Here is a 24,797-nt window from a genome sequence, read left to right on the forward strand (position 1 = left end):
AAACTAGCATAGACCACTCAGAAGTGCCCTTCAGATGGAAATCAACCAAAGACACAAAAAGCTTACTTTTACTCTCAGATATGCCTGTCTGAAAGTACTTTTCCTTACTTTAATAGACAGCATTATTTCATCAAATCTAAATCACACAAATCCATGTAGCAGAGTGCACAAATCAATGGCACATTTTCAGCTAAAACACTGAGCCCCGGCCTTAAACTTTCAACCTCTGAAACCCTTGTTTTTACTAAAGAAGGTAACGTGTGCCCATGACAAACATGGCTTCTTTCCATAAAGAGAATTACACCAAAATTCACATTTTTCAGGTAGTTCTGAATATAAGCAGTGTTGATCTGCATGCTACAAATATATAAATACTCAAAGGGTATTTTATTTTATTTTACTTACCAGCTAATATACTTTTCTTGACGTGTATTCAAGGGGATTCACTGGTGCAACCTTTTTGACAGAATTACAATAATTTGAAATAATATGAAACCTTACTAAGAAATTGTATGATTTCAAATAAGACTCTTAAAGCAATAGTTCAACATCTTGGAAAATAAACATATTTGCTTTCATGCTGAGAGATAGGTAAGAAGGTTGAAGCAACCCTAGGTTTTGTTGGTTAACTAGCAAAGACTCCAGGAAGTCACTACACGTGGCCAGGAAATAGTCTAGCATATAAACAAACAAGATATAAAATGTCAATAAATTAGTTCTGTAGGGGCTGGTGGGTGGATTTTGCTGGGCGGACCATTGGACAGAACCAGGTTAGCTAAGCTAAATGGCTGCTGGCTGTAGCTCCATAATTAAAGGACAAACATGAGCATGGTATCAATCTTCTCATCTAAGTGTCTGGCAGAAAGCAAATAAAATAATAAATGCTGAACTATTCTTTTAGTTTCATAAGGCTCATGTTGCAGATATGGAATTTATAGCATGACAGCGTCCATAAAACCACTCTTCGTTTGCATGCTTAACCCCACTCACTGCGTTTAAAACTGAGCAAAGAGAAAGATCAACATTAGTGTCTCATTCTGTTTGAGAGCCTCTTGTGAAAAACCAGAAAAGTGTCTCGCTATTGCTGCTGTAATCTGTCCCGTTTAACTTCAGAGAAGGAAATGAGGACTTTTCATGGTGACAGGTGGTATTTATGAATATGTCAGGCAGTAGTTTTTCTGATAGTGGGAGTGTTTGAGCTAAATGTGGGGGGAAAAAAGTTGCAATCAGTAGAAAAAAGAAAGACCGGCCAATAGAGCACTTTGGATGTCTGGACTGTCAATAAAAGTTGGAGCAAATTCCCAATACTGACCCTTAACCCGAAAACTCAATCAAGACTTGCAGATCAGCGTATGTGCACGTATTTGCGCACACTTGCAGAAACTCCCACATCCAGTTTAGTGTTCAAAGGCTGAAGCGTGTGCTGCACTCACATCTGTACTGATCATGTCTCTACTATCACTCCCCTCTCTTTTGTCCTCCATCATGTGCACACCCACACACGTCCACCTGAGCATGTCGTTTCCAGTCAGTTTGGATGACAAGCTCACATGAGCCACTGCTCCTTCTCTTTGTTGAACTGCTCCGCCCAGCGGCGGGTCAGCTCCAGGTAGTGATCGGGGCCATGTGGCTGATAGTCCAAGTACACACGTGTCACGGTTTTCTTAGGCACCGCTCTCTCTATCTGCGTGCCCTCGTGCCATTCGTTAAACGACGTGATAGTGACGATTTCCGGCCTCACGTTGAGCGCTGCCTGCAGGGCCGTCTCGTAGTAACGGCCGTTGACTCGGTTGCGCGTGTTGTGGTTGTTCCACGGCCGGATGCTGGTGTCGATGTAACCAGGCCCCACGCTGGGGATGAAGAGGAGGTTGTTGCCGTCGCAGAAAGCTTTGATGGCCTTCCAGTTCTGGTGAGAAGAGCCGAAGGAGAAGCCGTTGGAGGCAAAGTAAGTGTACATGCCATCGAAGCCACCCGCGAGGATGTCGTGCTTGTGGCGCTCCTCCACGATCAGGGCGATGAAAACGGAGTCATAAGCCGAGCCGCGCACGCTGTGGGAGCCGGTGGGAGTCAAAAATTCAGACCAGGCCTCTGGAGGAGTTAGGTAGGAGTCATAGATGTAAAACAGAGGAAGACTCTTCCCTGTGCTGGAGGTGAACTTGTAGAAGGCCCCGTGGTCACCGTACCTTTGGAGACAGTGATACAGTAAAATAAAAACATAGGAAGTTGGTGCTGAAACAATTAGCTGATTAACGATCAACTGATTAAGTCGAGAAGGTGCACTGTTACTCGAACTCACAGAAAACTGCCAGTGCAATCTACATTAAATTGTTAGACACACTGTGTTAGAATCTTATGGGACACAAGAGTAAGACAAGAGGAAAGCTGATGTTGAACAAGGAAAGGGTTTAATCTTCTGGAGAGCATGAATCTGCTGAGAAGGTTTCTTGTTGATCTTTTTTGATATTTCTTGGGAACAAGTGGATGTTTTGGCTTGATGGCACTTAAACCCCTTAACAAGCCACTAGTCAGCATGGGTCAGTCTTTACAAACTCATGTTCTGCAGCCAGATATTGTTCAAATATAAAAATATGAGGATTTGCTTGTTATTTCTTGTTTAATTTTTTGGGAAACTGAATATATTTTAGAGGTTCAGGTTTTTGAGTTTGTTTGTACTTGACAGGTGCTCCTTTTCAGGAGCAACCCAGCACTAAAGGTTGGAAAAATAGCTTTTGCTTCAAAAACTCATTCATAAGTCATGGAACTGGCCTTATATAATCAGAAATGCTTACTTAAAGTATTTCAGTTTTGTAACTGCTGTTCTTTCAACTGTGCATGAAATCTTAATGGGCTTCTATTTGGGTTGACACAGTGATGGAGAAGCGCAGCCAGCTGAGTGCCTACCTGTCAATGATATACTTGATGTTGTCATGCACGCTCTGGTCGTTCCGTCCTCTGTATGGTTGGATGTGAAATGCAACCTGGAAAAATATGCAGAAAGACACATGCTTTGTTGGTTTCCATTCATCCCATTACTGTCATTTAAAAAAAATGCCACAGTCAGCTTTTACAGATGATCTCAGCAAGTATTGACTAAGAGTCAACAGTCATTTTCTCTGGGGAGAATTTTCATAGAGGGTTGACAGTCCAAGCAGCCAGGAATAAAATAGCTCAATAAGTTGCATATTATAGTCAAAGCTTGTTACAGCTGATTGGACCACTAATTCTTCGGAACATTAAAAAATAGATTTTTTTTTTTTAAACCATTTTAATCCTGCAAAAAGTTAGTTGTGTACCATTTTGATCTTGTTTGGCCCTAAAGTATAGCTTCATATAAAGCATGACCTTTCTCTACCCTAGTGTCATGTTATAGTGTAACACTGACTGAATTGAATTGTACGTCTTTTGGCTTGGATGCGGCTGTTAAGAACCATGTTTTCACTCAGTTTCATTCTTCCGACAAATTTGGTCACACCGTAGAAGATGTCTTTCACCCCGAGTGGTGCCTCTCCAAAGACGTTTATAATGCTCAGATAATGGCTCTGTAAGAATCGGGTACTTTCAATCAGTGAACAAAAGCAGCAGAGGAACAAGGGACCTGCAGTGACATATACACAAAAAGCTGAATATTTTAAGGCCAGAGAATTCAGAGACTTTGAATAATGTATGATCAAAGTGAAACACTTTTCTTCTCCAGCAGTGGACGCCCATGGGGGACAATGTGAAGGAAAATGGCTTTTTAAGATGATGGAGACCAACAGCAACTACAAGAACATGTCATCAGCTGAACTGACAAGGCTGGCCGAGCCTACAAGGTATAGCTCTTGTCTTATTCCTGATATAAACATACTGTAAGTCTATTTTGTCCAGTATTTAGCTTAAAAAAACAGCCATTAACATTATTAGCAACATATTGAAATGAAAAAGCGATTTTTGTTCACTGCATTTAACTTGCACTGTTGGTGTCAGTTAAAATGGTTTACAGTCGAGAAGCAGTATTGCAGAGTGGTTCTGTGGTAAAGGGTCTCTTGGCAACACTGAGTATGTTACTGTGGCATTGACCATAAGTGTAGCAAAGGATTAAAGTGGTGTTTGGGACAGATTACAGCCTTGCAAATTGTTTTCACTGCAGCTGTTTATAAATAAACTGTCAGCTGTAAGCAAGAAAACGGAATCACTTATGCCACTAATGAAGATGCTAAGTGCTTTTAGGGGCAACAAAATGTACATTTCGATGGCATAAGATGCATTTTGGCTCCAAAATATCAATTCTAAGAAAGAAAGAGGAAAATAGATCCTGGCTGTCTGAAGTCAGTGTTTAGGAAGTCTCTTGCCCAGTAACATAATAATCATCGACAGATTTGGGGGGGGTTCACCTGTTCACTGCAGCAGAGGGCAGGCCACTAGAAAACTCAGCTCATTTTGCAGACACACTGGCCCATTACTCTGTGGTAATTTAAAAGTAAATGAGACAGGAGTCGACGCATTTTAATACCTCATAAACACTGACGGCGTGAGCCTGGAACAACCCCAGTATGATTTATGCTGAGCAGAATGGAATTTAGTGCCATGTCATGCAGAAAGCACTGAGGGAGAGATGTGGGCCAACACAAAGATAAAGGTCCAGACCTTTATAACGATTACATCAATTTCAACAAAGCTGAGCATTTCTTCATACGAGATTGTCAGTTTCACTTTGTGGTCAAAGCCCGTGGACACACACACCAATGTAAGGTCACAAACGACTGAACGTGGCTGCTTGGTGCATCTGGAAACAAGAAAGTATGGCTGATGCCATCACTGGGCACCCATGGGCCATATTCCCCCGTGTACAGGCAACTACATGGCCTACTTACTAGATAGAACTTTTACAGCCCCTTGGGGTTCAGATTGTTCAGAGGCAAACTGAGTCATGGGACCAACAATGTACATTTCCCCTCTGCTCCTTCCCTCTTGCATCCAGCGTCTAACCCCCACCCTGTCCCCACCAAACCGCCCCCACCCTCCCCTGGGCTGAAAGACTATTTCAGCTCCTCTTCAAGCTGAGGTCAAGCGGCAGCACTGCTGTGGAGGCTTCATGTGATCTGCTCTCCAACCCAACAACCATACACAATGCACGAGCTGTGTGTGTGTGGGTGCTGTTGAAATGCTGTTCAACTTATATAATAATAAAAAAAAAGTGCATTGCTTTTTTTTTGAAGCGTTACCCAAAGAGGGATCAGTGTGTTTTTAGCTGTGTTCTGTGGGATTGCCAGTGTGACAGATTTCTTTTTGTTATGTTGTCTCTGCTCCCATTTCCATTCATCTCCATTTTTACTTGTGAATATGCAGTTTGGCCAAATATGTAATTTAGTGCCTGTCTCTTATCTAAAGCTACATATACCACTAGAAGTACAGATGCTCTGAATCCGTGTGTGTCTTTATCTGGTCCAAACTTCTCAGATGTGAAGATTTGACACTTTTCTTTGTGACATATGACACCAGACTGAAAATCTTTGAGGTTTGGACTGTAGAACAAGAAATTTGAATACACTGCTGCCTAGAATTATAAGTAGGCAATAAGCAATTTGCACTATTTGTTGACATTTTTCACACAACATGCCCATGCTGAGGATCCACCCTTTCTTATTTTTTTTTTACCTTGGAGCCCCTAATAATTTAATCTAGTCACAAATCATGGAAAGGTTAATGTCATTTTCATGTCCCATGATGTTACCTAAGACCACCATCAGGACTCATTCACATGCTGCCAAGCACTTAATTAGGAGGACTGCCCGGCTCATTGTAATCCTCGTTCTCAGTTAGGAATGCTGTTGAGAACAAGACAAAACAGCTCAGGAAAAGAAAGAGTGGATCCTCTCCATCCTTCACAGAATAAAAGTTTAAAGTTTTAAACAAGACAAGCGGAGGGTTCGTAAGAGTTCATTCTTCCGGGAGTTTTTTTCTTTGTCTTATCTCTGCATCATTCGCTCATCTATTTGTATAATTTTTGTGAATTTATACACTAGACTTTCCAAAGGGCTTGATGTTTCAAAACAAAACTACTCACATATTCTCTTAACATTTGTTGGTAGCCACTTTGCTACTACAAACAGATATGTGCGTTTCTCGAATCCTGATCTGAAACATTTTTGGCTGTTGCCACTGCTCCTGTGGGACCATCTGTCACTGTCCTTTATCACTTGGGCTTCCCTCCCTCCTTTAGCCTGCCTTTCAGTAGAAAAGAGCAAAGAAATTATTTAATGTTGTTGCTTTAGAAAATTAGCATTAGTAGTTCCAAATGATCTGAGCCAAAGTTCTTTACCTTGTCAGCATTTTGCTGAAATTATGCAAGAAGAAGCACTTCAAAGATAAATGTCCTTCTGTGCAGAGGGTGTGGGAGGAGTTCATCAAAAACAAGGAGAACTGGAAGAGGATGCTTAAAAACTCAACATGCTGCTGTACATGCAATTTTATTCTAAAGCATTCTCTGCTCTGCTCTCTGATTATGATCATCTACGTGTTTTTATAAGACACAGAGATAAGCAGTTCCTGCTCATTTCAACGAAATGCTAAAATGTTCAGTCGATTTGTGGAAAGCGCGTCACTGTCTATTTTTCCCACACACGCTTCCCCCGCGCTTTTTATGAAAATGTCATGCCGGCTGGGTCACTGATGACAATAAAACATAGCATTAAATTCAATCTATTAGCTTCTCTCCTGACAGCATGATGTGTAAAACCTCATCAGCTCAGCGCTGCATATCTAATCCCGTCGTTCTTGTCGTGCCCTCGCAGAGATACATTATTTCTTTGCCTGCAGCCAAACGACGGAGTAAACAAATGTGATATCAAATCTGACAGGCTGGCTCGACAAACCTACTGCCTCTCATCAGATTTGTTTAGAGAGAGGACAAGGTTAATGCGTGTCACATTGCTGCTGGAAAATAAATTATCTTTATCTTCACATCAGGATGCAAACTCTAACGCTAATGAACTGTTTTATAATGATGATCCTTCCAGTCACTTTGTTTGCAATTAACCTTGGTGATAACTTTAGCAAGATGTGAATACAACTTGTTTTGTTGAGAGCTTTGTAGTTATTTTTGGTCCTAAATATACCTCAAAATGCTTATTATGCTAATGCTTAATGTGCTGAAATACAATTACATTTGTAACCTGCTGACGTCAGCGTAGATATATGAAGCTCATTCTAGAAGAACTTAGATTTTTTTTCTTCATAGTTTTACAAACTTTGTATCATCTTTCAAATACATGGGCAGACTCGAAAAAAAAAATCTCAATACTATGGCCTCAGTTCACCATCTGATTTCCTGTGAATGTCATTTGGGCTGCAACCAAATGATTTTCTTTATTTTTGATCAGTTGTTAGTCTCTAAAATGTCAAAATAGTTGCAATTTCCCAAGTGATATCTTAAAACGTCAGTCAACAGTCCAAAGACCCAATATATTCAGAAAATATATATGACAAAGAAAAGCAGCAGCAAATCCTCATATTTTAGAGACTGTAACTAGAGAATGTTTGGCTGTTTTTTGTTCAGTCAATTAATTGATATTCAGCTTATCATTTTAGCTGCTTTAAAAATCATAATTACTCAAGGAAAACCTTACAGTAATGTTGATGTTTTGTATTTTGTTTTTCCTTTTCTGCAAAGACTAGTAAAGGGTTTGACTTTATCCTGGCCCCCTTGCATGTCATCTGCCTGATTTTCTTTTACTTAAATGTGTGGAGTGTTGTGCAAATGCTGTTGGTGCATTATTAATGGCACCTGCTCTGACATAGAAAAACTCTTACAAGCCAGTCTCTCTTCCTTGTCATTTCAAATTCAGTCATACAGAAAGAATGACCCCTGAGTAGCTTTTGATCAGCACATGCACACATGATGTTTCTCTCTCCAACTCTCATTTTAGAGAAAATTTACAAGGGAAGTCTAAATAAAGGACCTCAAACTCTCATCGCTGTGTCAATCAAAAACAGCTGTGTCATCAAAGATAGCGTCATAATCTTGTATCTCTCTCACTGTCTTCCTTTACTCTATCCATCTGTTTCTGTTGTGCATCTGACATGAATTGTATCGCATTACAAGCAAACGTTCCCTGTAAAAGTTTAATAAGTCCACGATACGGTGACAGGAGGCAGAGAGACCAACATGGACAGCAGTTATTTTCTCCATCGTACCATTTTCCGACCTAATTGGCAATTGGTCATGTGTTGCTGTGTTTTTTTTTTTTTTACTCCCCCACCTCTCCATCCTGCTGATATGCTCCAGAGCTCATTCAGTCATCACTGAACAACTGATCCAGCAGCAGCAGCAGCTCTTTGACCCCTTTTTTGCTCAAATGCTGGGGATGTCACTGCAGCTGCAAACATCCAGCGTCAAATCCCTGAGTAGCGGAGACAGCTTTATAGGAGACACAGCAGAACAAGTTGAGGTCTCAGTCTTACCCATCGGTGGCAAGAGAAAACTACAGCTTCCATGTATATCTCACCACAACACAATGGCTGGTTTGAGATCACTATCCTCAGCACTGTTAAGCTCACTGCTCACCACTGTGAAGCATCAATTATCCTTTTCTAGTTCTTGTGTCACTGTGCTCCTAGTGAGGTGAATGGATGGAGTGATAATGGACAGGGTATCTCTCAAGGCACTGACATGTATTTTCTCTTTACATTAATAGTTTAGGTGTTAATACACATGAAACTAATACTAAGCTATGCAGATGATATTGTGTTGTATAGCTGTGGATCTTCTCTCCCAGATAGACTCTAGAAAAACTAGAGGGAAGCTGATAGACAGTGTAGACACTGTTACCTGTCACAGTTATATAGCTATTTAAGCAACATGTTGAAAACCCTTTTATAGGTTTTTGATTGTTGGGATTTGAAAACCTATATCAACTTTATTTTTCGATAAACTTTTCCATAACCTGCTGTTGACTTAAAGTGCACAAATTATTGAAAAATCAACACTAATTTTCCTGTGACTAATTAAAACACTAAAAGTGAAAATAAAGCTAAATGCCATGCCTTAGAATAGATTTGATTCACTCTTTTGGCGCCTTGGACTCTTTCCCTGCTTTGTTTTGGATCAGACACACACAAATTTGCACAGCTATCGTTGTTGGGACATTGCATAGAGCTCCATTCACTGTGGACAGCCTATAGCCCCAACCCTAACCAATTCACACCTAACCTCAGTTCACACTTTCACACCTCTATCCTTAACCAGGACCTTAGAAGTGACATTTTGCCTCATTAGGGCCAGGGTTAGGTCCTCATGAGGACAACCGGTTGCAGCAAGGTGTCTGTCTAAAAAAAGAGGTAGATGTGGTACACACACACAGAAAATGTACTAATGTTTTTTTACCTTGAGGTTGTGTCTATATGCAGCATCCAGTACAGCTGGTACCAAATCCTCAGCGGGTTCCCCGTTGTCGTCAGCCAGGCCAGGAGGATACCAGGACAGGACCAGAACCCCTGGAGACACACGGAAACATACGAGTCTGATCATCCATTCAGGACCAAAGACCCTGGTAAATACCTCAGAGAGCACTGTCCAAAATGCATATGAACCTCTAAAAATATTTACTTGTGCATTGTTGCAATGATGTATGGATTTTGTGCTGATTGTAAGAAATGCTGACAATCCTGTGGGGAGAAAAGGGCGGTGAAAAACTTTTGCTTTTATTAAAAGCACTGTAAAAGTTTTATCCTGATAATCCATTAAGGTAATTACATGCCGATTTTACAGGACTCAGACAAATGCGGGTAAGGTTTGTGGCGAGATGCTGAATGCATGGATGGATAATGAAACAATGGGCCCTTTGGCACAGATACACAAAAGGTCTCTGATCCCTACTATGTAGGAGACAAGACATACAGAGAGGTGTAAAACTATAAATGACATTCTGCATCTCTTTGTCTACATTTTGAGACTCTTTTTGGACATTTTGCATCTTTTTGTTAATTTTGTGTCCCTTTGTAATCATTTTAAGTACTTTTACATCACTCTCTGGTCATTTTCGCCTGTTCAGTAATCCATCCATGGCTGTGTAGAGTAAAGTTGATTGTTTTTATCTGAATGCCTTCCTGCCCATCACCCATATCCTGCACCTGACTGATGAATGTGCACCTGTCATTTTCAGACTATTTATTATGTCTTGTTTTAGTGGCAATCTCTCTGCATAGCTTGAGTTTGTAACAGCTCATAAATTCCAGTAGAGAAATGCTTGTTCATGCTCTGATGCAGGCTGAGAAATGGCTTCATATCAGCCACAGTGGTGCCAGCCACCAGAGAGGATCTGGCACATTGGATATGCACTCAGTGCTAATTCATTAAACTCTTGTCTGCTTGCTGAGGAGCTGTGGGGACTATTAGATTGCAATACTGAACTATGTCTGTGTGTATAAAGAATACGGCAGCTGCTATTCATTTTATTTACGGGCCTCTGAAGTGGCAGGAGATCAGTCATCAAGCCAAGTGAACTATTTAGACTTGGGCTGGCTGTGGTGTCTAATTAAATGGATTGTTTTAACTAAGCATTGTGAGTCGGCTCTCCAATGATCCATCTGTCAGTGTGGTGAGGTTTCAGAAGGTTAGATGGTCTGGTCTTCATTCCAGATGGTGTACAATAACCCGCTGAGCTGCAGGACAGAAACATCAGGACCTATCATGTGTTGGCTGCTGATGGCTGGACACCTGGGGCTGATACTCGACACCAGGCTACAGGACTCTGCTATCTTTTAGGGAACCCATACAAGTGTTTTTGAAAAGACTAACAACATACTGTACCTATTAATATTTCATGAGACACCCCAAAAACGGATTTAAGCCTGAAATGGAGATAAGGGACATTAGGAATGAGTGATAATTTAATACTTTACACAGCTTCTTTTCTTCTTCTTACAACTACAGAACTCAAACCAACTTAACCTTATTACCTTTAAATTAATATGAATTAATTTCCCTTATACGTATATATGTATTAATATCTGAAAACGGATACTGATTTTAACCACAGTACTTAGCTCTAAGGAACATGCATGTATGGGGGAAAAAAAAACACACTTAATATAAACGCACTCTAAAGTTTTAAAAATGTGATAGGAAGGTAGTCTACTTATAATTTAGACCTAAGAAGTTGATCTGTAGATAACAGGAGCTTCTAAAGTCTTAAAGTTTCCCGGCGCTGCAGGAGAAACAGCGGATATTTGGGGCCTTTCAGCTGAGCGTGCGAGGAGCTGTCCACTGGATGTGTGGTGCTGAAAATGTTTAGTGCCCCTCAAGCGAAAAGGAGGCAGCTTTGCGCTTAAAGAAGCCAGATTTCTGTGCAGCTGCTGAGCACCAAAAAAAAAAAAAACAGCACTCAGCCCTTCCCACTCCAAGACATTCAGGATGCTCTATTCATCTCTGAGCTGTACCTGCTGCAGATGCTCCGATCTGCTCCATGTGGGACTCCAACACGTCCGGGTCCCTGGAGCTGTACGGATTGAGTTCGGGATAGAAACTGGAGCCGATGTCTTCAGGAGGCATGTGTCTGCCTCTCGGGTAGCTGGATGCGATTTTGGGGTCCCAGTGTGGCACCAGGATGTGGTCCCAGTGAATGTACTTGCCGTCCATATGTGGGGTTCCATACCAGATATAGTAAAAAATATGAACATCATAAAATATGGTCCCCTCGGGACCGGAGTTGGACAGAACCGTTTTGATGTTGCTGCCAGCCGGGCGGTCTTGACCCGGGGACACTGTGGCGTCACGGGACACAGAGCGCCGGTCCATCTTCCCCCCTATCATCGGCAGGAGCTCCAAGCCCGGAGCCAGATCCGAGAAACCGTCACTGGGCTTCAGGGTCCTCAGTCCCATCATGGTCCCAAAGATGAACAGCGTAAAGAGAAACAGAGCTATGCACGCTTTCCTCCGCAGCCGTGCCATGTTCGACTGGAGTGGCAGAATGGCTGCAAACGGCGGGAGCAGGACCAGGAGCGCAAATGAACCTGTGCGTGTGTGTGTGTGTCCTGTTTCTGCTTTCACCGCACCGAGAGTTCACATCGCAGCTTACGAGCTACTCTTCATAGTGCCCTGCATGGCATCTACAAAAGCCATATCCCTCTGGATTCACAGCTTTAAAAAAAAAGTGGCTACATGATTGCAGTCCGGTGGCAGCAGACGCAGTTAGCTGTGGGATTTTCAACTTTGTTCTGCAGCTTCATGTTTTGCATTCTGCTGAGCTGGTCCGTCTATTAACGTGTCCTCCCTTCTCCTGCTGAAATAACTGTCGGAAATGTGCGTTGTGTCAGTGCGAATACTGATGTTCCCAAAGATGCGTTAAACTGATCTCCACACAGTCAGTCTCTGAACTGTTTTACGCCTCCAGCTGGCTGTCTTGCCCCGCCCAGGAGCCGATCCATCCACCTGATACTGGGCAGATGGCCGGTGTCGAGATGCAGAGTGATGCTCTCCGGTAGTGTCAGGAGGATTTTCCAGCCTCCGTGGTTGGTCGGTTGGGTGCTCCTTTACACCGCGCATTTTGGATACCAGAGAGGCGGGACTCTTCTTTTCCTTACTTGTGAGTGGCTGCAGATCCTTGCGCAGACAGAAATATAACGTTTCAGATAAAGGGAAAATAAACACAGAAATGCAGTCTGCAGATCAGCAACAAAGATCAAAGAAGTTAGGCTGTATAGTCGTGTCATTATATCAGACGCGAACTCAACCGGACCCATCACACCATCTAATCAATTAGGAGACGCAAAATACTTTGTAAAGTGGAAACTCCGGTGTTTGATTGCCTGACTCTCTGATTTGCCCTGTACTGTGAGTTAGGAGATATACTGACATCTAGCGGTCGTTTGATACAACAACGACCATGCTGCTTTCAGGTACTGCCAGAAATTATAACACCTTAGATGTGCAGATGTTATGTGCAAAAATGTATGATTTAATCAGACGTATTATTATTGTTGCTGTTGTTGTTAATTTCGAACGATATTATAATTGTATTAATTACCTCCAACCTTGAAAAAAAAAATTTTTTTTTAAGTAGTGAGCTAGAATATGTATTGGAGCGCAACATGTCGCCAAAACCATATCTCATTATTTATTTCCATTCTCATTTAGGAAAGTAAAGTTTAGGGAAAAAAACAAACAAACAGAGGGTATAGGCTAAATCGCGGGTGTAGCCGAGCGTTGAGTAATGTCAGAATCAGAGACAGCCATCTTTGCAGTCCATTAGCTTGTTGCACCTTGGCTTGAGTCCAGCAGAGTGACAGCCAAACGCCCTGGCTTCCGGCCAACATAATGTGAGGCAGCACTTGGGAGGCACTGACCCCTCCGCTGGAGATGATCTGACTCGTTGACTCTTCACAGATTGTTTTCCTTGTCCACTAAACAGTTTAGTCTGAACATGGACCGATGGAAAATTACCCCCATGCAACCTGGGTTTTAAGTTAGTTGTAGTTGTTTGAATACAAAATCCATCTAAGTAAGTGACTTTTTCAGACGTTTATCCAACAAGATTTATTGCCTCATTAGAGTAAAATTGATTGTGGACCTCTGCTGCCCAGTGTGCTTTCATCCAAAGGAAAATGGCCACATGAAGAATATTACCGGACTATTTATGAGATGGTGAGAATATTCAGCTTTAGGAGCTGCCAGTGCGAATTTCTGACCCGAGCGAGAGGGGCTAAACTGTCAATTAGTGTCCATAAAAAAAAGCCCTTGAAGACCAGTAAATTTTTTGCGCCTCTACAAAGATGTTGCTGTATTTAAGAATCTAGGTCATTCATTGTAACTTGTTTCTTTTTTTTTTTTTTCAGATTAATTTGTTAAAATGCCTAAAACGTCTTTATGGTTATGGTTATTTCATACACGTGATTTTTAAAACGCCAGGAAGTGCTAAATTAGGGACAAAGTGATGTTACAGTTTCAAAATCGAATTATAGCCTAAACTATTCTAGGAATATTATCGTATGGAAATCATTTTGCAGATTAAAGAAAAACACAGAAAAAAGCCCCCTCCACACTCATATCTCTCTTGCCATCTTCCATTTCAGCACTTCACAATAAAATATCAGTTTTCAATAGAATTTGAAAAATGAAGAAGTTATTATAAGTCCACTAAACAAGGAAAAAAACACAAGAACATAAAGACATGCTTAGATTTATGATAATAGTGCGTTACGGGTATATAGAAACGGCTCTATAGAAAAAAGTTACAACTAAACAACTTTTTTCACATATTTAAAATTTCTGCCTTTTCATATCTTGCAGGTCCACAGCCATTACCTCCAGTCTTTAGGTGTGTGTTTAGTTTTAAATTATAATCCTTGTCCGGCCAAGGAGCCTGTTTCTAAACGCATTTATTGAGGATTTTTTCTTTCATTTAAAAGCACTGGTGTGGGTTTTTTCTTTATCTGATCTCTGCTATTATCATCTATGTATTTTGAGATCCTTAATGGTGTCACTAATGTGATGTTTAGGGGCACAAACACTCACGAGTTTTGTGGGTCCACAAGGGGTCGTTGTGGTAGTTGTCATGAAATCGACAGGTCACCTCTGAAACATCCGTCAGGCGGTGTGTACACAGAGGTGGAGCTGCAGCTTCTAATCAGGGGGGGGGAAAGCAAACTGCTAAATGTTATAGATAATTTCCTGCTTAATTTCCGTAGATAAATGCCACTAATCCAACTAATAAATCTTCCTCCCTCACACGCGTGAAGATCGACCGTTAAGTCAAACTATTCGCTTATCAAACTTATCAATTATTTTAAAATAATTTATATATTATGCATTTTAGATTTAAATTTTAACTTCTTCTTTTAGCTTTTGTTGGCAATGACTTACTTGTACGTTAGATTGTTTTATGCCTCCACCCTGGTAAATAATCGTAAAAGTAATTATTATTCTTATCAGTTTCAACTAATAGAGTTATAAAATAATCCAGGTATCTTTTTGGCTGTTTCAGATTTCGACTATTTCACTTAGGGCTCGGTTAAAAGATCACTTTCCTCTGTCTTTGATTCATCCATCATCCCACAAGGACACGAGTCAACATTTTAACATGGTGTGATCAATCACTATTGATCCGTGAATCCCTTTGACCAGGTCTGTCTTGTTTTCATGATTTCTTTTTCTTTTTTTTTTCTAATCATTGTTGAGTTTGATCCCGCTTTCATTTTCTCATTTAACTCATCAGCTTGGTGGTTTGACTCGGTTTAACTGTTCCTCCTCTGCTGCTGCATGGAAAGAAAAGAAGAAGAAAAAAAACCCTTCCCCCTCCATGTTTCATCTGGATTACCATTACAAACCTTTCTTTGGCATGTTAGGGCAGCAGCTAACCAACTCAGTGATCACAGAGAAACGAATGCAAAACCTGGTTTCACTCATATTTTCTTCCCACTTTGGGTACATGTACAACAAGCATAAAAATTTACATAAAAATTAAGGGATCTGTCGCGAGGTAAAACTAAATATCAGTTCTGCCCAATTTAGTATCATGATTCAAACCGTTTATAGACAGGGCACTCGTTGTTTGAGAAATATTTGAATCATGTTTTATACAAAAATATGTCCAGTCCTGCAAATAGATGACCTTACAACTGGACACGTCAGTGCTGCAAATTACAGTGCTTGGAAATTCTCGAGGTCACTGAACTTAAAATGAGTATATCGGGAAGTCGGGATGGAAATATAGGAAATATATTTTTAAGGCTATTTTCGTTAGATGTGATTGGTCACTTCCCACATTTTGGGCCCTTCCATCACAATGATACGCAATCTAATCCTTGGGGACTATAATTGTGAATCACGTGGACATGACCGAGAGTGTGGGGGGTTTGTTGGAGTGGAAACGGTCATTTGTATTGACCAACAGAGCTGACCACTACAGGGGAGCGAAAGACGCGTTTCAGTAAACAAAGACAGACACGGCAGCAGTGAACACTGGGAGTAAACTGGCCCTCAAACATGGCAGAAGGTAAGTTGGGAGCTTTTGGGGGAGTTATCTCTGCGAATGGTTGAAGTAGTTTCTGAAGGGGCTGGGTTTCCTTGCATTGTATTTGGGATTTTTTTTTTGAGGGGGGGTTCTTCAGCAAAAATTCTGCCGGGTGACCCCCCCCCCCCCCCCCCCCCCCACCCCCTCCCCTCATTGTTTAGGGGGAATAGGTTGCCAGCCCTCTTTTGTTTACCCCCCTCTCCCGCTTTCCCTCTCGCTGCGCAGCTTCTGCTTTTCGCAGCATTTTGCATGAAAGTGGCAATCTGTGAGGATTACCCAGCTTGAGGGTTCAAAAAAGGATACTGTAGCTTGGGTGCTAATTTTGACTCAAGGCAGAACTGAAGACATGGGCTCTGTTTCTAACCAGGAATTCCCAGGTTGAGTAACAAAATAAGATGTTTTTTATTATTATTATTATTATTATTATTGTTAACGAGTTAATTAAGTTGTTTTCTGATGGACTGCATCTGATTGCAATGGCACATTTTCCAGTGTTGTTCACACACGTGATCTGAAATCCGTGTGATCAATGCATTAAACGCTCTTTAGAAATTCTGACACGCTGCAGCCTCCAAGATCACTTATTTTGCACAAACTCGTGGCATGTAACTCACTTCGAGAGAATGCTGCCCAGATGCGTTTGTTTTAAAATGAAAGTGGTGTTAGTTTTAATCCAAATTAAGTCAAAATAAAGCCTAAGCTTGTTAGCCTACTTGTGACTTCATTTTATCGATCAGTATTGATTAGTTACGCAGCAACGCGAGAGAAAGAGAACTTTTTCTTGTTTTAAACCCTTGCTGATTTATTATTTTTTTTATTTTTTATTTTTGGAAAGACTACATGCGTTTTAGACATGGTTTCTTTTGCAAGAGGACGAGTTGAATTCATGTAACTTAACACTCGCTTTTCATTGCAGGAGTGTGTAAGACCGAGGAGGATGAAGGACCAAGTACCGAGGAGGATTCACAGTCTTTCCACGGGGTCGGCGTGTGTAAGTGGTTCAACGTCCGCATGGGCTTCGGGTTCCTGTCCATGACCAACCGAGAGGGAGTGCCACTGGACGAACCGGTTGATGTATTCGTCCATCAGGTATGATGACCATCTGCTCGGTTGGGCGGGTGGGGGGGGTGAAAGTGTAACTAACTTTGCAAAACGCAACACCGATGTTCCTTTTAAACTCATTTGCGTCCCAGTGGTGCAAAAATATAAACATTTCTATGTTTTTTCCCTGAGCAAGTAAAGTTTCTTCCCAGCAGGAACGAGATCATCCCACCTGTTTCCAATGCAGTTTGATTAAAAAATTTCCTCTCCCCAGCCTACAAGCTGCAGTGACTCATTACCAAATAAAAACGCTGGAGGATATATATATATATATAAGTCCACTGAAACCTAGCATGGGCTTTGATATGTTTACTTTAAGCTAAGGCAATACGTGATATTTAACTGGTTTCGACTGATGTTTTGTTTTTTTGTTGTTTTTTTAAATGCGACGTGGTGGGTATTTCTCCACACCCTCAGGGGGAAGACGCGTGTTGCAGCCAGAGCAGAGCTGCGCGCCTCCCTCGTGGTTTTTAGAGGGAGACCGATGCAACGTGAGGTGGACATGGAAGTGCCGTTAGAGCTTACACACTTTAATAGGCTGACATTGGTGCTCATATGATAAATTCATGATGCACGCTCAGTGAGGTGCATGAACACTGGTCCTTCAAGAAAGAGGAAACGTGTAATTGATCCTCTCTTGAACAGTCCACGCTCACTTTCACGTTCACTTTGGAAAATTTGTGGATTTCGTATTTTGCCATTACTCAGTGCATGTGTTGACATAGGTTGTATGTATTCTACATACACCCATATCAGGCAGTTTTCACGATCTGTGCTTTAATGCAAAACAGTACAAAACAGTCCCTCAGTACAGCGACAAAGGTGTTTTTACTGAAGGCCGTTGAGGTTCTTCTGTTGAGATTTTATTGTTTCCTCAAATGAGAAATTAAAGAAATCTCGCCAGTTCATCCAGGTTTAACCAGAACCTTCACCCACCTTTTTAAAAGTAGGGATGGTGAAGTGGGAGGTAGGGATAGCGGGGGTGTGCTTCCCTCCTACTTTTCATGTGAGTGAGTGCCTCTATTGCTGTCTGATAAGATAAAGGCTTAGCATGTGAATGAGAGGAGACCCCACTAGCTGCTCATTCACCCCAAGGTTCCTGTCATAAAGTGATTAAGGGCTCTTTGCTGTCTGCTCATCCCCTCTGTGTGTGTGTGTGTGTGTGTGTGTGTGTGTGTGTGTGTGTGTGTGTGTGTGTGGTAGTGTGTAATGCCAGCTTGTAAGAGCAACCACACACCACCATGTTACCCCTCTCCAGGACCCCCAGCTGTGGGACATTTCTCTACCAATCTGTATTTCCCTTTTTAAAGATTTAACTTTAAACCTATATTTGACTATATAAAGAAGGTCTAGCATCTACAGTTTCTTCTCATAAGTTAGCATGCTCTCACACTCAAGCAGCTCTTACTCACTTTTTGTTTTCCTGTTGTGTGTTTTCTGCTCATGATGATGCATATAGAGAGATTTCAGTGCTCCTTGTAACAGTTGTAACTGAAATATTGTTTGAGTAGAGGCAGGAAGTTGGGGCTTGATTAGTCATTTTGTAAACCTAAATATGAGTTCATCTGGGGATGGAAACTTTCAGCGTTGTGCTCCAGCAGATTCATAAGATGCAGTTCATAAGAAAGTAGGAGTGGTTGTTACAAAGGAGTGGTTGGTATCTCTAGAGCTTTAATGTCAGGTTCATTCAAATGCTGCCTAAAGCTCAAGTCCAGTGAGCAAAACCTTGTACGTCTTGAAAACAGGTTGATTACTGCTCCAGAGGGGTTGTAACGCTGCTTTACCTTTGCAATGACCTCACTGTGATTGTTCTCATTTCATCCACAAGAAAACCAATGACTTACTTCCTTCTCTGTCACTAGAAAAGTTAGACACACGTGTCAGTGATGGATGTGCAAGGGTTATGGCAATGCAAAAGGCCTTAGCCCTTAAATTAGTAGCCGCGTGTCAAGGAAAATTAACTCCCAGGGTCCACTGGCCTTTGTGCAGGTGGACAATAGGGCCATGCATCCGAATGAAGCATCCCTCGGCCGTGACCGAGCCCCTCTTTGTCACGGCAGCAATCCTGCTATTGTCCCTTGCTGCTCTGATGTCTTTCTCTTCCTCACTGGGTGTCCAGGCACAATCTGGGCAGAGTTTACTGTAGAGCCCACTAACAATGCCTCAAAATCAGGTTGTACATCCAAGTTAAAATGCCCCACTCAGATCCGGTACCTGTGTGTGTGTGTTAACAACTTGATGTGGGCATGTGGCTGGTGAGGGTCCGTTATGGGGGGTGGGGAAGGTCACACATGGGAGAGGAAGTGGGTTAACGGCCAGAGGGGCCTGATGGGACTGGGGCTCTGTGGATTTCCATGTTGCCGTTCAAATGCCATGCCTCACCAATTGTGTCACATCACTGCTCGGGACTTTGTAGCAGATGCTCAACTGTGAGTGAGTGGCTATGAGTTGTTTTTGTTTGTTAGTTAGTTTTAACTGCACACGGCATTACGAGTTTGCAACTCATTGGAGCCACTGGCTGTGTTTGCAATGAACTTAAAATTTTGAGTTCTGAAGTGTGTTAATTGGTTGATTCATCTGAAGCCGCGTCTTGGAGATTTACTTCTTGTATCTTTCAAATTATAACCTGCCCTAAAGGCTTCTACTGTTGGATTTAGTCTTAAATGGACCCCAGACACCGTGTGCTGTGAGAAGCTCAGTCTGATTCCTGGTGGTTTTTGGAAATGCAGAATGGAGACTGCTGCCCATAATTAACTTAAAAATTAAAGGAAGAAATGAGATTAATGTCTATCAAAACAAACCTGCTGCATCATGGATCTTTGCTCTTATGTAAACAGTCTGTGGTGGCTGCAACATTTAATCTCTCAGTCCCGCTAAGGGAATTTTAGAGAGGGATTTCCCATGTTGTGTTAGCCAGTCACAAGGTTTTATCCTCAAAACCAAGCCACACCTTTGTTTCCTTCATCTCTTTCTTTTTATGGCAATCAGAAATGTTTTTTGGAAATAGACTAGTATGAAGAGGGGCCTTCTCAAAGGTCACTTCAGGTGAACACTGAAGGAATAAGCAGGTAAGCAGGAGGCAACATGTTCGAACCACCAGTTCCATTGTTGATTAATTAAGCCTCTCCAGTGTCCTTGTTCATCTAACATGTTTCTTTCACAAAAAAAACTGGTCACATATTCAAGCACTCATATCAAAGGGAGATATCAATCATTTGTGCTTTCTCTCAGTTTTTATCTTTCACGTCTTTCTGCCAAACAACTATCCAAGGAATGTCACCCTGACCCCCAACCTCACAGAGAAGCCATGCTGCCTTCTCACCCCACCCCCAGCACTAACTCCTGCATCCTGCAGTTTAGGGTTAGTGGTGGTGGTCAGTGTGTTAGTCGAGCTATGTGATGTGGGTGGGAAAAGGAATGGGGGTGGGGGCAGCAGTGTGGAATGCTGTTCCTCCAGGGGGGTGGGGTGGTGGTGTGGGGGGGTGGGTGGATGGGTTGAAGGTTATCCTCATCAGGTTTACCACTCAAACACAGCAAAAAGACAAAAAGACAAAGCAGCTTTAAGGAATTTTTTTTATATGCAGGGCAGTGTGTGTACACACTTTTCAGTAGAGTGGGAACAGCAAGCTTTGAAGTGTTTATTTCTCACATGAGACACAATGATCACCTTAAAATATCAGCTGATAAGTGCTATCAGACTCTGATGGTATCACAGTGAAGAATGGGTGGTTTGTTCTGGAGTCTTGGACTGGACTTTGTGTCTTACCTATCATAAAGCACGGGGTTTTACACACCACAGAACTGGAGCTTCCCAAAACCAAACAATAATTTTGATGCTGAATCTTCTTCCTATGTCTCCTTCCAGAGCAAGTTGCACATGGAAGGCTTCCGCAGCCTGAAGGAGGGCGAGGCGGTTGAATTTACCTTCAAAAAGTCATCAAAGGGCCTGGAGTCTCAGCGAGTTACAGGACCGGGTGGCATCCACTGTGTGGGCAGTGAGCGAAGACCCAAAGGCAAGAAGGTCCAGAAGCGACGTTCAAAGGGAGACAGGTGAGCAAGGATAGACTGGGGGGAGAGAACAGGAAAAATACTTTCAGTTTTTTCTCCTCCTTTGAAATGCTCTACATCAGTGTCAGCCAAACTGAAAATAAGTAAGGTGGATAATATAATTGCCTCTGTGAGATGTTGGTAAAATCTCATTATTTTGTCTCTACTGCTGATTTGCTGTGTTGCTACACTGGTTGCAACCCCGTGTACACCAGAAGGCACTGTGCGAAAAATGAAGCTGGAGAACCTTAAAACAATGAAATCTAAAACCCAAGGCTGCTATTCATTAGTGCTTGCAGTACAACACAACTAATTTCACACACTAAAACACACTGAGAGGATCCCAGTTCCCTCCACATTATAATAAGCTGCAGATCTCCATAAATTGCCACTGTTCTGTGAAAACCATTCATCTCCAGAACATCAGCTTTTCATCAGTGAATAAAAACAGGAATGTTTTCAGCTTTGCGTTAATGCAGGAGATACATGGTTTTCACTGGACGGCAACAAATGATGCACCTTTACATCAGGGACCTTTTAAAAGCTCAATAGCTCAACAGTCCACAAACAGTCATTGTTGTGTCCACTTTGGATCAGATATACAATGGTGTTTTAGTTTCTCCCCATTTTCCTTCCTCTTTCTCAACCCCCCACCTCTGGCCCTAGCAAGGGTCACACCAGCAGGCTTGATGTGTGACCTGGATCAATAACTGTTTAAATCTGCTGGCCCCAAGTGAATTCACACCCAATGACTCTCTCCCTCTCGCTCTTCCTAATGTGATTTGTAACTCCAAAACCAAACTAATAATTCTAAAATTACAATTCAAATAATATAAACATTAATCTATGTGAGTTCCGAGTTTGCTGAAAATTCCAGTGTCTTTTCCTTTCTGCTTGACGTGATTGGTGTAAGCGTGTTTTTGATGCTGCAGGAACAAAACAGTACTACTGCAATAGTAGTGATTTTCATTTAACATGTCCATTGAAAAATAACTTAATTTCAGGTCCTGTGAAAGTTAGAAAAAAGGCAAAGTACTTAATGATCAGCCTGCAAATAAACAGTATCAGTATTCCAGAAACATTTCTTCTGATGGTTTCATGCGTCCAAGTGAAAGAAAAAAAAGAGCTAATGGGGCCTTTAGTTTTGGGTCATTCTTTGAATATCAATATAGCACAGGGTTAGAGGTGTATCAACTTCACCCCCTGTCAGTTGTGATTAGAGCCAGAGAGTAGTCAGTGTGAGAACAGAGATCATTACCGCCTCAAAGAGTCCTGGGAGGCCCACTGTGGTTCAATAACTCTCTCTAGACCACACTGATCCATGGATAAGATATTGTTCCCCTCTAGCATATTTCAGTATGCAATACAGGATGGTGTTTCATGTATGATTGATCATATTTATAGCCAATAGTTAGACATCTTTAGGACAGGAGTAAACAAAATCCCGCTTGATCCCAGTTCTTGCTTTTGGGTTCAGGTTTTGCCACCGGATTGAGCTATATGACTGAAGCAGGGGAAAGAGCTCCTGTCCATTTAATTGATAACAGATGCAAGAGCCTGGGCAACAGGGGTGAAAGGTCACTGTTGTCATGGCAACAGTGTATGAGTAAATGCAAGAGGGGCTGGGGGTTGGGATGGGATTGTGGGGTTAGAGGACTGAGGAGAGGGTGGGGTGGGGTTGGGGGTCAGAGTTCAGAGGTCATTACTGCAGCTTTTTTAGACAAAGGGGCCACTTCCCCTTCCCTCCACTTGCCTCCTGATAGATGCTGATGCAGGGAGCTTCTGTGATGTAACAGTATAGACCTCGTCACCACCCCTATGGCCACCACTACAAAGCTGCTCTGACCCCTTGTCAGCCGCCCTCTCCAAACCTCATCTGCTCCTACAGTGGTGGCAGGGGGTCCGCAATGGCACACACTGACCGCCCCACGCCCACCACCCATCTGTCTTCCGCCCCTGCACGCGTGGCCATTCTATAGATTATGTTCAAACAGCGGTGGCCAAAGGCACCCCCGATGGCTCACGCTGACCCCTCATGGTGTTCGTTTCTAAAGTTCAATGCTGAAGAAACGAACGTCTTACACAATAGAGTCCAATGGGATGCTTTTGACAGATTGTGACAGACTGACAAGTAGCGCAAGCTGTTCGCGATATCTGAGGAAATATGTGCCATGGTAGCCATACTAGGTCCATGGAAAAACCGGAGCCCTGGCACTTAATTCTTGCAGTTCTTTAGTCTCCTTGAATATTCACCCCTTCCATAATCTTCTGCTTGCCCTAATGGCTGCTAATAAGAAATTCTTACTTTTGATATATTCCATATACTATATATTCGTGACCATTTAAAAACATTTGGTTTGAGATATTCACCCTGGTGTGCTCCTGTGGTGTGACCTGGAATGCCCTTGTAAGATTCATGGCCAAATGCAAACTCAAGTCATTCCTAATGAAATGTTGCCATCTAGTGGCAAACAGGTGCAACTTAAAGTCTCCCTACACTCAAAAATGGGTTTTGATATTTGCTACTTTATTTGGATATTTAAGCTTCCCTGTGCAGGATTTTGTGTGCAAGGTTTGACACTAGAAGCCTATTTTCATATTCATTGAGTCATTTTGTGATTACTAAGCTCTGAGTTTCTTAGGGTCTTTCGGCTGGCTATTTTGGTTTCCTGGCCTGCAACTTTATTGTTTTGGCTCACTCTGAACTGTACTTACTGTGTAGTTTGAACACAGCAGGCAGATGTCTTAAGTAAAAAAGTTCCAAAAACTGATTGTAGGCTACCTGCTCAGCATCTAACAGCACAAAGACAAAGTTAGTAACTAGGTGTCGAACATAATGGAGCATTTATCAGCTAAAGAGCCAGACATATCCCTCAGGAGTAAATGGAGAACAAAAACAAAATTAAAGGAGAGTTAATCTTGGACTCACATTTGCCATGTGTCCAGAAATATGACTCCAAATGAATGATAATCTTGCTCCGTAACTATTATATGTGTAAATAAAGTGTTTGCTTGTTAGTAATCTATGTCAGCTCAAGTGGAGTTGGTAAGACAATATGACAATCAAATCTTATTTCCCTCAAATGCTAAATTATTGAAGGTTTAAGCACACATCATATCTGACTGAATGCTCTCTGCTCTTGTAGATGCTACAACTGTGGAGGTTTGGACCACCATGCCAAAGAGTGCAAGTTACCACCCCAGCCCAAGAAGTGCCATTTCTGCCAGAGCGTCGACCACATGGTTGCCAACTGCCCAATCAAGGCACAACAGTCCTCACCGGGTTCTCAGGGAAAACCATCCTCCTTGAAAGGAGACGAGGAGGAGCACAGCCACTCGGCACTGCCTCCCGAGACCTCCGATTAAACGAGGAATCAGGCAACACTGACGCCGGGGAAGCACAGAGGCCAATCAAACTGCTTTGATGGAGGGAATGGGACACGCGATCCCCTTCTAACCGTTGAGGCTGCTTTTGGAACTACCTCAGGTTTAAAAAATTGCTCATGAAGAATGTTGCTGATTTTTTTTTTTTTTTCCATTTGGTGTAACACTCAGGAATACTGCTGTATTATTGCACTCAGGACGCTTTCTAAATGTATGAATCACTGCTGTTTCTTCAGGGGCTTTGAGATTGTAGTGAGCAATGCCATATAACGGATT

The 24,797-nt window shown here is 42.1% G+C and overlaps 2 protein-coding genes and 1 long non-coding RNA gene across 3 annotated transcripts; 2 read left to right on the forward strand and 1 right to left on the reverse strand.

Annotated features, from left to right (window-relative positions):
* Positions 1-1,546: 1,546 nt before the first annotated feature.
* LOC121186163 (glycoprotein endo-alpha-1,2-mannosidase-like protein) lies at positions 1,547-11,944 on the reverse strand. The gene is made up of 4 exons (XM_041044821.1): positions 11,419-11,944; positions 9,365-9,474; positions 2,902-2,978; positions 1,547-2,183 (listed from the first exon to the last, which is right to left on the reverse strand). Exons 1-4 carry the CDS (start codon positions 11,927-11,929, stop codon positions 1,547-1,549), a joined length of 1,335 nt encoding a protein of 444 aa, XP_040900755.1. The 5' UTR covers positions 11,930-11,944.
* LOC121186164 lies at positions 1,884-10,382 on the forward strand. The gene is made up of 3 exons (XR_005894409.1): positions 1,884-1,945; positions 3,695-3,812; positions 9,388-10,382. It is a non-coding gene; the product is annotated as an uncharacterized LOC121186164 (long non-coding RNA).
* Positions 11,945-15,961: 4,017 nt separating the features above from the next.
* Positions 15,962-24,503, forward strand: lin28aa (lin-28 homolog Aa). The gene is made up of 4 exons (XM_041044920.1): positions 15,962-15,971; positions 16,906-17,078; positions 20,956-21,140; positions 24,284-24,503. Exons 1-4 carry the CDS (start codon positions 15,962-15,964, stop codon positions 24,501-24,503), a joined length of 588 nt encoding a protein of 195 aa, XP_040900854.1.
* Positions 24,504-24,797: the final 294 nt, after the last annotated feature.

Source organism: Toxotes jaculatrix, chromosome 8, assembly GCF_017976425.1.
Source record: "Toxotes jaculatrix isolate fToxJac2 chromosome 8, fToxJac2.pri, whole genome shotgun sequence".
NCBI classification, from domain to species: domain Eukaryota; kingdom Metazoa; phylum Chordata; class Actinopteri; family Toxotidae; genus Toxotes; species Toxotes jaculatrix.

Coding starts and splice junctions, on each gene's coding strand:
- LOC121186163 (XM_041044821.1), bottom strand. CDS start 11,929: ATGGCACGGCTGCGGAGGAAAGCGTGCATAGCTCTGTTTCTCTTTACG. Junction 9,475..11,418: donor GATCGGAGCATCTGCAGCAG/GTACAGCTCAGA, acceptor GTGTGTCTCCAG/GGGTTCTGGTCCTGTCCTGG. Junction 2,979..9,364: donor CATATAGACACAACCTCAAG/GTAAAAAAACAT, acceptor ATATTTTTCCAG/GTTGCATTTCACATCCAACC.
- lin28aa (XM_041044920.1), top strand. Junction 17,079..20,955: donor TTGATGTATTCGTCCATCAG/GTATGATGACCA, acceptor GTCTCCTTCCAG/AGCAAGTTGCACATGGAAGG. Junction 21,141..24,283: donor CGACGTTCAAAGGGAGACAG/GTGAGCAAGGAT, acceptor CTGCTCTTGTAG/ATGCTACAACTGTGGAGGTT.